This window comes from Tupaia chinensis, unplaced genomic scaffold (genome assembly GCF_000334495.1).
Source record: "Tupaia chinensis unplaced genomic scaffold, TupChi_1.0 Scaffold000208_1, whole genome shotgun sequence".
Lineage (NCBI taxonomy): Eukaryota > Metazoa > Chordata > Mammalia > Scandentia > Tupaiidae > Tupaia > Tupaia belangeri.
The window spans coordinates 129,663-144,814 of record NW_006159683.1 but is presented as its reverse complement, the minus strand read 5'-3'; the positions used below and the strand labels follow the sequence as shown (position 1 = coordinate 144,814).

Sequence of the window (15,152 nt, the reverse complement as noted above, 5' to 3'; positions counted from 1 at the left end):
AGCTGGGGGGGGTGGGGGTGGGGGGAAGATGAGCCACCAGAGTGGGCAAAGGATCCTACAGATCCACTTTGGAAAAGATCATTGGGATGTAATTTCTCAATCCAGTAGGTAGAATAGCATAAGAAAACATGATTGCATATGCGATTGCAACAAAAACCAGAGTGCAACAGGTAACCTATCTCCTCCACACGCAGCAATCATGGCGAAGGGAGTGACGACTCCCCAGCCCCCTCTGCTTGTTTTCTGTGCTGTTGACGTTAATGTGGTGTGATAGCATTCTTACACCACGTCGGTTTAGCAGTGGCTGACTGCTAAACTTCGTGAAAAAGTGGTGATAGGGCTTTCTTTTTTTTTTAATTATTTATTTTATTTTATTTTATTTATTCATTCATTTTATTTTTTAGTTTGACCAGAGAGAGACAGAGGGTGAGAGTAAGAGAGAGAGGAAGTGAGAAAGCAAGCCACCAGATTCAGGACTTGAACCGTGGTTGGCCATGTGGGAGTGTCCAGCACCTTAACCACCACGCCACCTGCTGGTCTTTCTTAATAAAAGTTTATGAAAGCCTAATTACCTGAGAAGTCACAGATACTTGGGGAAAAAATACAATGTACTATGAAGAGGTGGTACGTTACTAGCTCCCAGCATGTCTACAATTCCTCCCCAAATGTGAGGCCGGATTCTTTTCATGCGCATCCAATCAACACCACAATTTTTTAAAATCTAGGACTAAAGCAGAATTGGGGACCAACAGACCACTGAAATAGTGCCATAGTCCCAAGCAAACAGGTGAAGTCTATTGGTTTCATCTATGGAGGCTCAGTTTATTTGTAGAAGTTGACAGTAAAAGAGTGTTAATATTTAGATGCTTCATCTTTACCATGAGGAAAGAAACAGTCCCATAACATATCCAACTGAGAATTCTATGGGATACTAAAAGAATCTTAATGGTTTCTTCATAACACAAACCACATCGATGCAATTCAGTCCAGTGAAAAGACAAGTCACATGAATTTAAAATTTTTAAAAAGAGAAAAAGCAAACCAGGGAAGTTTCCCAAACTATATTCTCATCAATAACAGTTGAACAAATAAAAATCTGAGGGAAAAATGGAAAAAGCGAGCAGGCAAAAACACTACATAAGTTGAAAAAAAAAATAAGGTAAAAAAGACAATAAAGTGATCATTAAAATAATGCTAAGAATGAGAAACTTGGAAGTAAAACACAAGTGGTTGTTCTACTATAGAAACCATTAAATTACCATTTTGTTTTCAATTCAAGGTCAAAAGGATGCATGAAAAATCATTAAAATTGTAAAAACAAAAGGAAAATAAATGTGTGTGTGAAATGCACACGTTATGGCTAGCCATGGTGGCACAGTGGTAACACAGCAAACACCCGTGAGGCTGACACACATGGAAAGATTTCAGGTTTGCATTCTGAGGTCTCTGTGTGTGTGCTGGGTATGAACACATGCCCTTTATCCTGGCTGGCTGAAGCTGGGAGTGGACTGCACCATGCAGATCCTGTTCGGGGTACTTCTCTATCTCCTCTTTTTGTCTCTCCCACACTGTCCTCTCTCTCTCTTGCTCTCTCAAAAGACATAAACTAAAAACAAAACAAAACAAAGCAGCACACACAAGTTAAAGACAAAGAAGTTTGAAAGAAAACCCCCCAGCACATTTTATTTAACATGCTAGTACTGTACATGGATGGCAGACCTCCCCTGCTCCTTCCACGTGGGGAAGAGTCCAGCAAAAATATCATTCTTTACTGCTGGAACCTGATGGTATGGAACTAACTTAGCAAAGCTTGTATTATTATACATGCCTTAATGAAGCAAATTTCCTCCCCTCTTCCCTTTAGATTTAAGAGTTTACTTAAGAAAAAGACAAACACTGTCTAGATATGAGAACTAAAGGTGAAAAGAAGTCAAAAGGCATAGGACAGTTTTAGTTCTTTGCATGAGTGTTAGGAAAGGACCCCAAGAACAGCACAGTTCATCCCTGTGGCCTTTACCCAAGGGCCAAGAACTGTGCCTGCTTTAGCTTGACATCTTTTATGAACGTTGTCGAATTCTGGCATTGCCTTTGGGTCTCCTTTCTTTTTCGTCACTGTAGGACGCCGTCATAATGGTCTTCTCTTGACTACTACCGATGTTATCTCTTCTCTTGTGACTGGCACAGAGAAAGAAGGAAAGTTTGTTTCGAATGAATTATAAAAATGAGTCACAAAGAAATTAGAGAGTGGGGCCTGAAAGAAAGTTAATATTATATGTCTCACATTTTCTGTGCCTTTTTGAAGTTTTTACAGGACTCAATGTTGGAACATGGGTTCTGAGTGAGAAAGAGAATAGCAGTCACACTTATAACAGCTTTTAAGGCAGCTTAAAAACATTAAAGAAACAACTATTGGTCTTAAAAGAGCTTTACTAAGTACGAGGTACCTAAGTTACAGATTTTTGCATACCATTGCACATACAACTATTACCGTGAACAGTCCTACCTACAGTTAATGCCATGTATCACCCCATCTACAGTTATTACTGTGTACATCTGACCCACAGTTATTACCATGTACCATCCCACCTACAGTTAGTACTATGTACATCTGACCTACAGTTAATGCCATGTATCATCCCCCCTACAGTTAGTACTATGTACATCTGACCTACAGTTATTACCATGTACCATCCCACCTACAGTTAGTACTATGTACATCTGACCCACAGTTAATGCCATGTATCATCCCCCCTACAGTTAGTACTATGTACATCTGACCTACAGTTATTACCATGTACCATCCCACCTACAGTTAGTACTATGTACATCTGACCCACAGTTAATGCCATGTATCATCCCCCCTACCGTTAGTACTATGTACATCTGACCTACAGTTATTACCATGTACCATCCCCCCCTACAGTTAGTACTATGAACATCTGACCCACAGTTATCACCATGTTCCATCCCCCCTACAGTTAGTACTGTGTACATCTGATCCAGTTAATGCCATGTACCATCCCCCCTACAGTTAGTACTATGAACATCTGACCTACAGTTATTACCATGTACCATCCCCCCCTACAGTTAGTACTATGAACATCTGACCCACAGTTATCACCATGTACCATCCCACCTACAGTTAGTACTATGTACATCTGACCTACAGTTAATGCCATGTATCATCCCCCCTACAGTTAGTACTATGTACATCTTACCCACAGTTATTACCATGTACCATCCCACCTACAGTTAGTACTATGTACATCTGACCTACAGTTATTACCATGTACCATCCCCCCTACAGTTATTACTATGTACATCTTACCCACAGTTATTACCATGTACCATCCCACCTACAGTTATTACTATGTACATCTGACCCACAGTTATTACCATGTACCATCCCACCTACAGTTAGTACTGTGTACATCTGACCTATGTTATTACCATGTACCATCCCACCTACAGTTAGTACTATGTACATCTGACCTACAGTTATTAAGATGTACCATCCCACCTACAGTTAGTTATGACCATATACCATCCCACCTACAGTTAGTACTATTTACCATCCCACCTACAATTAGTTGCTACTGTGTACCACATCCCAACTGCAGTTATTACCATGTGTCATCTGACCTATAGTTATGACCATGTACCATCTGACCTACAGCTATTACCATGTACCATCTGATCTGTAGTTGCTACTGTGTACCATCCCACCTACAGTTAGTTATGACCATGAATCATCCCACCTACAGTTAGTTATGACCATGTACCATCCCACCTATGGTTAGTTATGACTGTGTACCATCCCCACCTACAGTTCGTACCATGTACTATCTTACCTACAGTTAGTCATTGCCATATAACATCCCACCTACAGTTAGTCATTGCCATGTACCATCCCACCTACAGTTAGATATTACTGTGCACTATCTCACCTATAGTTATTACCATGTACCATCCCCCCTACAGTTTGTTATTACCATGTACCATCTCACCTAGAATCAGATATCCTTGTGTACCATGCCCCTGCAGCTAGTATCATGTACCATCCCAGCTTCACTTATCTTTTTGTAAAATATTTTAGATTCTGGGGAGACACTTACAATTTCCCTTTGTGGCAAATATAAAAGCAACAATTAAAATTCAGTTGACTTTAAAACTAAGTGGCATTAGACCCACATCTGGAGATTATAAGATTTTTAAAAACAAGCATGACTCTTTTCAGTCTATCTACTTGGCTATCTATCTATCATCTATCTATCTATACCAATATATCTGATCACAGAAGAGCTGTGAAGCCAGATGGAATGATTCAAGTCTCATCTCTGCCACTTAAATCTAGGTTAATTTTTCCAAGATTAATTGCCTTTTTTGTGACTGTGTCCCCAACTTTGAAGTTACAGGGAATAACAGCACCTACTTCATAAGGTTATTGTGTAACCAGGGGCGCTTTGAAACATGGTGGTGCTCAGGCTGTACCCAGTCTGACTACATCAGAACCTCGGTGTGGGTGGTTCAAGACCCAGTGTTGTAAAGTTCTGCTGTCTTCCTCAAAGACTCACTTCTGAGGAATAAAAGTGCAATGAAAATGTGATTTAGATAAAACATGAACCCTGCTTCAAGGCAGAAAGTGGACCTCATACTTGTAAGACAGAAAATTATCCAGCCTTATTTAAAAAAAGAAATAGAAACAAAAATTAATCAAATGGTTAGGTTCAAACCAATGTGCCTCCCTACTTAGTTAATTTGCTACCTACACTCTAAAAATCTTATGCCTGATGAAGAGGGTTAAAGAAAAATGGATGAAGGGCAGGTAGACAAATGCTGAGGGAGGCCTGTGTGGGAACCAGTGTGCTGTTCCAACCCCTGACTGTGCCCCTTTACCTCCAATATGTGAGCAGACCTCCTCCAACAACACGTCAGGGTATCTATGGATTCCCACGCCACAACACTCAGACTTTACATTTTCCTCATTTAAAACAGGCAGAAGGCCAGGATGATTCACCATACAATATGTAGCGGTTCTTGGTTCTTATTCTATATGTATACAAGTAGGTTCTAGCTATGTCTCTGAGTTGAAATGCAAAATACCCCCAAAGTCAAGTCTTTTGATTGTGGTTGACAAATTAACTGTTTTGTCTCTTCCTTAACACACATTCATATTCTCTTAGACCCAGTATTAATTTGGTCTCTATAGAGCAAAGAATACTAATTAGAATGTTCTTGGGAATGAGAATAAGTTTATATGATACAGTTAAAGAAAGAATAACCTCACTTCATTCTCACTCTGCCCTAATATAGCCTACCAATGGACTTGTACTTCCTATACATGGGCTTTCTCCGACTTCCCTCCACACACCCACCCCGGGAAAGCCACTTCTGGTGTCTTCGTTGCCTGTCTTTGGATCACTGCCATTAGAGGCACCATGACTGAACCACAGGAAGAAGAAACTATTACAACATCAGGTTACATAAGGCCACATAATGAAATTTTCATACACTCCAAGCATAGCCTATTCCTCACTATACTGAGTCAAGTGAAGGTGATTTTTCCTCCCATGATTTCAGTTAGTAGTACTGTAGCCAATGACTGACAGTTCATTCTACTTACTAGACACCTGAAGATCTGAGATAGCATTGGGACTTTATGACTTTATTGTGCTTCTCTGTCCCTCTTGTGACCAGTCACTTGACCTTAGTTGCTATATTTAGCACAGCCAAGAGTCCTGAACGGTTTATACCACCAAGTGAACAGTTTACCGGGTTTTCAGGTGAGGTAAACTGACCTGAGAGCAGCTGGTTTCCACTCTGTGCATCCCATAGGAAAAGTCGTCTGTGAATGTGATTGCCTCAGAGCTGATCACATCATGGAACGAAGGCCACCCTGGGGAAAGCAGGCATGAGAACCAAAACAGAGAGGAAAGATACAAAGCCTGGGTTAGAATGTAGTTTTAGAGAAATATTAAACAAATAATGGACTTTTTAGTCTATGAACCATACTTAACGTTTTTCAACCTAAAAAAAGAAAAGTAAAAACCTAAAGGAAAATGTATTCATATTTTACAAGAGTATTTTAAGACTAACCCTTTCTTCACATTCAGATTACATTTGTGTTAGGGTTTTGTGTCTCTTGCAACATTCCCAGACCAGTCAATAGTTTTCCTAAATACCTCTCTTACCACTTTATCATGTCTTCAGAGTCACTGGGCCTGGACTGAGCACTATGACCACTTCACTATGATATTTTCAAAACTCCATCACCTGCCTGGCTATTAACTTTTTAACTATCCCACAACACTTTAGAAAGTGTACTTTCTCAGAGTTCTTTTAGATGGTTAAAATATTTTAAAAACGAATATTCCATTGTCTCCATCTTAATCTAATTTTCTGTTGCAGGGGTTCTCTGGAAAGCCAAGTTTCTATCTATCTCACGGACAAGAGGCTTGCTCACTCCATAGAAGAAATTTACAGAATGACATGCCTCAGGAATCTCTCAGTAGGGCTTTCTTTCAAACATTCTGTTCCAATTTTTAATTATCCTAATTACTTTTAAAATATATGCACATTTTAAGAAACTTAATGGTAAAAGGACCATAGATTGTACAAATGTTTTGTGCATGCAAGCAAGTTTCATGTTCAGTACTTATTGGCATGTTTTTATGTTTCCAAAAAATATGTCTGGAGTTACTGAACTGAAGCCCGCATCCCCAAAATGATGAAAGAGGTGTGATGTTGCTGAATTGCTGGTGCAATTTTTTTTTTCTTTATAGGAGCCAAATTTATTTCTGTAGAAAGGAGGAAGTCCTTTAAAAACATGGTACTTTGGATTAATACACCTATTGAAAGAAAACAGAATGCAAACTTCAACAATATGATTTCCAGTTCCAAACAAAACAAACTAATCTAGGCCAAGTTTTTAAAAGAAACTCTCCTAAGTTCCTCCATGCCTCACTGTGCAGGAGTATAGCATTCATAATCACTGTTAGAGTTAAGACCAGGAGTTTAAATACTTTCTAATGTCTTGATTTGAACTCAAGATTGCTACAAATCACCAAGAAATTTTCTAAGACTATAATGTTTTACAAAAATTAATCATGCTGAGACACACTAGTATTCTTAAGAAAACTTCTCTTCCAATTTTCTAAATTCTAAAAAGAACCTGAATATACTCTAAGTTATAGTATTTGCTTTACAATGATTATACAATGACATACACAATGACACACTTAGGTATTCTTTGTTCAATGACAGAAGTACCCATTGCTAGCAAAGACAGGTTGGATGGTGATATCTGAAGACACTGAAATATAGTCACTTATCTATGAAAAGAAAGAACATATTCTGTACTTTCAGTTTTAACCTTCCATGCCATAACTCATTTGATTGCTGTTTAAGGAAGGAACACTTGGTTCGGTAGTAAACAGGTAAAAAGATTTAGAAGATGTTTTTGTTGTTATTTTCATTTCACCATAAAGTGGCCCAACCATGGTGGTGCACCCTGCTAGGACAGCTGTGTTTCCCAGGCCAGGACCCCACAGGAGGCTCAGGTTTGATTCCTGGTTCAACCCAGAGGCTGGGTGCAGTCGAGCATATATGTAATTCCAGTGATTTGAGGAGACTGAGGTAGGACTGTGAACTTACAGTTGGCCTGGGCAACATAGTGAGACCTTGTATATATATATATATATTTTCTTTTTTTCTTAAAAAGTTTTTTTGCCTTAGGGCATGTGTACATCCCACAGAGACACAGACAGTGAGAGGGAAAGTGAGAAATCACTCCCCCCAGCAAGGATGGCCACACCACAATCCCTTCTCCTCCATTCTCCTCCTGGAGTCTTGGGCATCCACACGCGTGCTCCCGGAGTGAATTTCAAACCACTGGGTCCCACATTAGAACCATGGTCAGCCATGTGGGAGTTCAGCTACGAAACTGCTACACCACCTGCTGGGTCCTGCAAGACCCTGTCTTTAAAAAAAAAAAAAGAGCTGTGCATGAGAGCGTATATCTATAGTCCTATTTGGGAGGCTGAGGCAAGAGAATGGCAATATAGCAAAAAACCCAGTCTTAAAAAACAAAACTTTAAAATGTGTTTGCTGTCTTGTCTGGATTAGTTGATAGTTGCTTTGCTACACTTAAGGCCTCTTGGTGGAAGCAGATAAAGAATGAATATCCTAAACAACACTCATCCTCTCTTTTTCTAATGTTTCAATGTTCTACTAAAAAGGAAAGATTCAAGGGTAATGATGTAAATGATGTAATATCATTTAAAATGTAGATATTTATTTATTTATTTATCTGAAACCATCAGAAAGACTAGGAAACTCACCCTTGGGCAATAATATTAACAAAACTGTCAACTACATTTGAGGTTTCTTCATTATAATTCTCTCCTAATAATTGTGAATAATTGACTAGTGAAGGTTTTAGGGAGAGACTGCTTTTAAATGAGCTGTTAAACTATAAAGATATGTATTCTATCTACCTCAATGAACTATCCACAGAATTTCCTAGGGACTATGTTCAAGAATAGAACAGGGTGAGATAAGGTGAAATAGAGGGGAGGTTCTTAAAGATTTTCATATTTCTGGAAAACTGTTGATACTTGAATAATTTTATTTGTTGTTTACCACATGTCTTAAACACTGGAAGAGACATCTAAAAAAAGTAATAAAAATATTTCAAAGCCCCCCCAAATTCACAGTAGCCCTTTGCACTGAAGAAGAAATGCAATTTTCAAAAGAAAATATTCAATAAGTCACCCAAATCATGACTAGTGGACATCAATAAGACAACCATGTTGAAGTCTCTAACTCCAGGTAATGGAATACATTCAAAAGAGAGTCACGGCTAACTAACTTCACCAATAAGACTAGCAAAGGAGAATACTACGTTGCTTTACTACGTCTTTCAGAAAAAGTGAAGTTCTATAGAAAGAGAACCCATCAGAAAGGTAAGTCTTTAATGACAATCAAACTAAGAAGGACCTTCACCCAAGAATAAATTGTCTTATGGCAAAGAAGCCACAGTGATGACAGCACTTTGAAAGCGGAATTCCCTCATCATGTGAAAGTATTTAAAGGAGGAACTCTTCAGTGCTGTAAAAATCCTCAAAGGAAACCCTGCCCCCCACTCCCAATAATACGGAAAGTGCTTCAAAGGGTGATAGGCAAAGACTGAAGCAATCTGTGTCTTGTTGAGAAAATTATCTTGAGCAAAAGGGTGGGGGAAGGGGAGTGTGTTTATGTCAGTTTTGACATTAAAGAAAGATCATCCATCCTCCTTTCTCTAAGATTTTTCTTTTAGTCTTCTCATCTAACAAAATATTATTTGTTTTGGATGCATTCCATGCACTTTAAAAAGAAAAGTCATGTGAAAACCTGTTTAAACAGAGTTGGCCCATCCTACCCCCAATACATCTCATTGTTTCTATTTGATGAGGTTGGCTTTGGGCCTATTATTTCATTTAAACAATATAAACACATACAGGGTACTCTTTAGATACTAGCCTATTATTATCAAAAATATCTTATTTTTAATAAATAGGTTGTCCCCTTTAAAGAATTCCTATTTCCACATTGCAAATAGATACACGTACCGTGACTAAAACAGACAAGTTGGAATAAGGCAGTTCTGCTTCAGTTTTATTCAACCATCAGACCACATTAATCACAGGTATAATTTAATGCTCCTAGTAGAGTATGAAGTCAATTCAGGGGATGCTCATTCAGATCTCTACTATAAGAGCAGGTGACCCAGATTAATAATAGCAGCTCTTAGTGCTTGCTACCAACGAAGTTAGAATGCAATTTTTTAGATTGTAGTAAAAAGAATCATCCCCTCACCCACCTGCCCATAACACAGTTTAGTAAAGCTGCCCCGAGTCTACACACACCCTACGTGAACAGTGACATACCTGTCCACAAGCAGTGTTTTGTTGACAAGTTTTAAATATTTCGCTCTGCCTCCTGAGAAGAGCTTTCTCAACTCTCTGTTCCAACCTCTTCCTCACTCCTTTCAAAAATCTTTGAACCAAGTTGCTAAAATTAGCAACAGATTATAAACAAACTGTAGTCAATTTCTTTTGTACGGTATTTAGAAGATGTGACCCTCATTCTCCTTAAGAAAGACATACAACTTCCATTTTTTCTATTCTCTCCCCTCTCCCCCAGATTAAAATGAGAAACCTCAGAAAGTTACCTATGCAACCCAGTGGTAGAACACAACAAAAATTTCCCATGAACAAGAATGTACTGAAGTGAAAGGTAATTAAAAGAATTTTGTTACCTTCAAATATAACTTTGAATACCATGAGTCCCAGTCAGTAGGGGCAAATGGTTTCATAAAGATGATGACCTATATTTGACCATAGTTTTGGTAAGACAAGCTGGAGATAAGATGCACATGCACATGTGTGTGTGTGCCAGTGCTCACAGCTCTATCATTTTAGAACCATACTTCAAAATGTGTAGCTTTTGTTTTTCTGTAGCGGAAATTAACCTCATGGATCACAGTTTACCTTGCTAGTTACCTCAGGACAAATATTAAAACTCTCTAATAAGACTCTCGCTAATAAGAATTGTTTGAAGCTTAGAGTCCTGATTCTTGCCAAATTATTCACTTGAATTAACACTTCAAGTGTAACTTTAATCTCATTTTTAGAAGTATGATTCTCTAATCCCCACCGAAGACCCATTTGGTTGCAATATAGTCTTCCAAAAGTTTAAGTAATAATCCACCAAATATATGAATGTACTAGAAAATCACACAATTTAGCAGGGTTCATAATGAAATATTCCATTTCAACAACCTTTGTTCTCAACAGGCAACCACAATGAATAAGTTTTTCTATTTAATTTTTTTTAAGTTTGCCATTGGGCATGTGTACTTGTCAAAGAGAGAGAGAGAGAGACAGTAAAAAATTATCCCTTGGGAACCAGCAGTTAGTGTAATGGCTATGTCACTGGACTCCCACGTAGTCGACCGTGGTTCAAGTCCCGAACCGGGTGGCTTAGAACTCATGCTGGGCACATGTGCATACGTGCCCAAGATCCCGAGAGGAGAATGGAGAAGAAGGGATTGCGGCGTGACCATCCCCCCTGGGGGGTGATTTCTCCCTTTCTGTCTCTATGTCCTTGTCTGTCTGGGCGGCACCCCCGCCCCATAACAAAAACCCCCCCAAAAAAAAAAAAAAAAAAAGAAAAGAAAAATTATCCCTCAAAGGGGATAGCCACACCACAGTCTTCTCCTCCATTCTCCTCTAGGGATTTTGGATTTGCATGTGCACATACCTGGTGTGATTTTCAAGCCACTGGCTCTAGGACTTGAACCATGCAGCATCTGATCATGAGGGATCCAGCCACTTTAACCACCACACCACCTGCTGGCCTTTATGTTTAATTTCTTTAAAAAAACAAAAAAGGGGGTGGGGGGAGTTACGCTATCTCTTAATCCCTTCGTTTTAAACCTAGGCTGCCAATACAGTAGTTACCAGCCATATCAGATTTTAAATCTAATTAAAACAACTAAAATGAAATAAAATTACAGTTCCTCAGTCACGCTAACCATATTCAGATTCTCAACAGTCATGTAGAGCTAATAACTACCACACTGGACAACACAGAACACATACAGAACACTTCCACCATGATTCCCATAGAGCATCTCCGTGTTTGTACAGTGCTGTTTTAGACATTACGAATTGATTTCTTCTTATGAAAGATGATCTATTATTCATACCTTCCCTACTGTCCCCTTTTCTATTTTTAATACTTACATTACTTTTAATTCTATTAAACCTTGTTTGGTAATGTCTGGCTCTCGCACTAGAATATAAGCTCAATAAAAGCAGAGTTTCTTTGTTCATTGCTTTATCAGCAACTAACTAAAACAGTGCCTGCTACATAAAAAGTATTTTAAGGGGACCACAGATGGCATAATGGTTACATTGCTGGACTCCCACACAGTTAACTGCTATTTGAGTCTGAAACCCAGCAACTTAAAACTCACACTGGGCGCGTGTGCGTGTGTGCCCAAGATCCCAAGAGAAAAATGGAGGAGAAGGGATTGCGGTGTGGCTATCCCCTCTGAGGAATGATTTCTCACTTTCTATCTCTCCAGTGAGTACACACATCCTATAGCAAAAAAATCTCTCTCCCCCCAAAAAAAAAGTATTTCAAGAAGCTATGTGATGAATGAACAAATGAATGCAGTAGTATCCTGTAGCTTGAAAATAGTGTCATTTGATTCCCCACTCAGTAAAATGACCTTAGCATTCTTATCCTCCTTCTAACTTCCCTTTCCCCACAATCTAATGACCAATCTTAATTAAGTCTTCCGGGCTTTGCTATGGATTCTAAAAGTTGACAAGTAATAATCAGGATTTGTGTGATTATGCTACATCCATGTTCCTTTCTACAGAGTTAAAGAATGTTAGGATTATATGACCTTCTCCAGAATCCAGCTGTCATAATCTCAGGCTCTCTACATCAACTATCACTTCCTAAAAGGCACACTACATTTCTCTTTATTTATTTTATTTTATTTATTTATTTTCTTTTTTTTGGAGAGGTTTTTGCTATGGGGCGTGTGCGCTCGCCACACAGACAGAGAGAGACAGAGAGGCAGAAAGCGAGAAATCACCCCCCAGGGGGGATGGCCACACCGAAATTCCCTTCTCCTCCATTCTCCTCTCGGGATCTTGGGCACTCATGCACATGCGCCCGGCATGAGTTTTAAGCCACTGGGTCCGGGACACGAACCACAGTCGACTACGTGGGAGTCCAGCGACATAGCCATTACGCTAACTGCTGGTCCCATATTTCTCTTTATTTTTGAGTCATGACTTCATTACATAATTGTACATTTTTCTGTTTATTCCAACTTTTCATTTTTGAATTTTTAATTTTTTTTTTTCATGAGTGAAAGAGAGAGAGATAGAGGAAAGGAGAAAGAAAATGTCAGAAAGATGGGCACCCTTAACAGGGTCCTCATGCCATGATCCACTTCAGCTTCGTCCAGGTCCAGATGGGGAGCACAAATGTGCATAGTGTGTTCAGAGAGTCCTCTGGATGCAAACCAGGAGGCCTCCCGTGTCAGTCAGCCTCCCTCACTGCTGTATTGCTGCACCACCATCGAGCCCAATTTTTGAATTTTAAATTGTAAATATTTCAAGCATATGCGAAAATATACAGAATAATATAATAGGCATCCATGCTTTAACAGACCTTAAGTATCCAGATTTACAAGATAATAACGTTTTCTATATTTGCTAAAGATTTTTCTCTCTCCCTAACAAAGTAAAATGTTACAGTTACAGTTACAGTCAGATCTGCCTTCCTCCTCCTCCTCTGGTGCCACAAAGATAATTTTTTTGTGTACCATTCCATACTTGTTTTGATTCATTAAGTAATATTTAAAAAGTTTCTAAATTTAGATAAATGGCATTGCCTTGTAGGTATCTTTTAGCAACTTAATTTTTCAAGTTATCCTTAGTCTCTGGTTGTTCTTTCCTTTTTTTTTGTTTTTTGTTTTTTGTTTGTTTGTTTGTTTGTTTGTTTGTTTGTTTTTGCTATAGGGCGCATGCATTTGCCAGAGAGAAAGAGAGAAGAAAATGAAGTGAGAAATCATCCCCTGGGGAGAATGACCTGTCACAATCCTTCACCCTTCATTCTCCTCTTAGGATTTGGCGCACACTTGCACACACACCTAGTGTGATTTTCAGGCACCCAGGTCAGGACTCAGAGACACAGTCAGCCATGTGGGACTCAGCTGCCTTAACCTATTTGCATCCTGCTGGCCCAGGTTGTCCTTTTTTTTCTTCTTTACAGCATCATCTTATTTTACAAATGAAATATCTTTTCAAGTATCTCTGAGAATATGAATTAGAGGGTTATTTCATTTTAGCTTTTCTATTATTATCTAAAATATCTCTATTTTCCCTGAGACAATTATTCTCCTCTTGTTGTATTCTTTCTTTCAGGCTCTTGATTACCTTCATATGTCTCTAGTGACCCTTGATCAACAGTCCCCGTTCAAGAATGACTGCCTGGGTCAGTTATCCTCTGAGTCTGATGCAAGTTCCTCTGCTTTCAGGTATGGCATGGGTTTGTTTACTGAGGAGGTCTTCCCTCTGAACAGAAAAGCTGCCTGGGAACTCTGGACACACTGTTGTTGCTTGCTGATGGACAAGGGTTTGTCCTGGAGTTCCACAAATACCTGAACGGGAATGGTTTGCTCTGGGGTACCAATGCCCCAATAACAGCCCAGAAACCCATACAAGATGTTTAATATCTTAAAAGAATAAACATTGTTTTGTTTTGTTTTTTTCCCTGTGGGTAATTGATGGACTGTCATTCCAAAGATGAAGGTGAAGAAGATGTAAAAATGGGTCTAGCTGTTCTTGAGACGTTCAATTAAATGCCCTCATTTTGCTCTTACCAAACTCTCAACTTCTTTGTCATTCTGGGCATCTCTGCAACAAGTACTGTAGACATTTTGAGCTGTAGCTTTCTTTAATCATTCATGCTCATTAATGCATTACCCCCCTTTTTTTCTTATAATGAATTTCCTTGTCTGCTCAAGACACCTTACCCTATTCCAGATATCTTTGCAATGGGTTTCTTTGTCCTCTTTTATTCTTTTCCCTCTTCCACCTTCTCCTCCTCCTCCTCTTTCTTCTTTTTATGACTCTCATTTAAAAGTCTCTTGGAAGATAGGAGAGATAAGCGTGAATGCTCGGTCTATCATCTTGAACAAGAATCTCAAGACTGCTTTTTAATAAACTGCAGATTTTAGTTTCTTGTTCTAATATTTTATGTGAAGAAGAAGCAGACTTTAGGTATCATAATCTTTCTACTAACCTCAATCATATTATTTGTTTAACCTTACTGATAAAAATACCAAAATCAGTGTAAGGTTTAGCAGCTTTAACTGGCTTAGATTTAGCTTTGTGGCTAAAAACTGTTTATGAGCTAACTGTATGAGATTAACACTAACTTTTATGACATCTGCAATGCCATCTGGGTTAGAACCTGCAGGTTACAATAGTCTCCCCCTTTCTTACCGGTTCAGTGAAAGGAAATTTCTTTTCAAGTTTATATTCGTTTGACATGGTTCGAAAATTTATTATATGTCTGCTCTC

At 38.8% G+C, this 15,152-nt stretch overlaps 1 protein-coding gene across 2 annotated transcripts in view; it reads right to left on the bottom strand.

The window, feature by feature from the left end:
* Positions 1-15,152, bottom strand: part of MSRB3 (methionine sulfoxide reductase B3) — a 139,062-nt gene that overhangs the window by 5,309 nt on the left and 118,601 nt on the right. For both annotated transcript variants that reach the window (XM_006147273.2, XM_027771355.1), the window contains exon 5: positions 5,799-5,896. In XM_006147273.2, the coding sequence (XP_006147335.1) occupies positions 5,799-5,896 (98 nt within the window). The remainder of the gene's footprint in view (positions 1-5,798; positions 5,897-15,152) is intronic.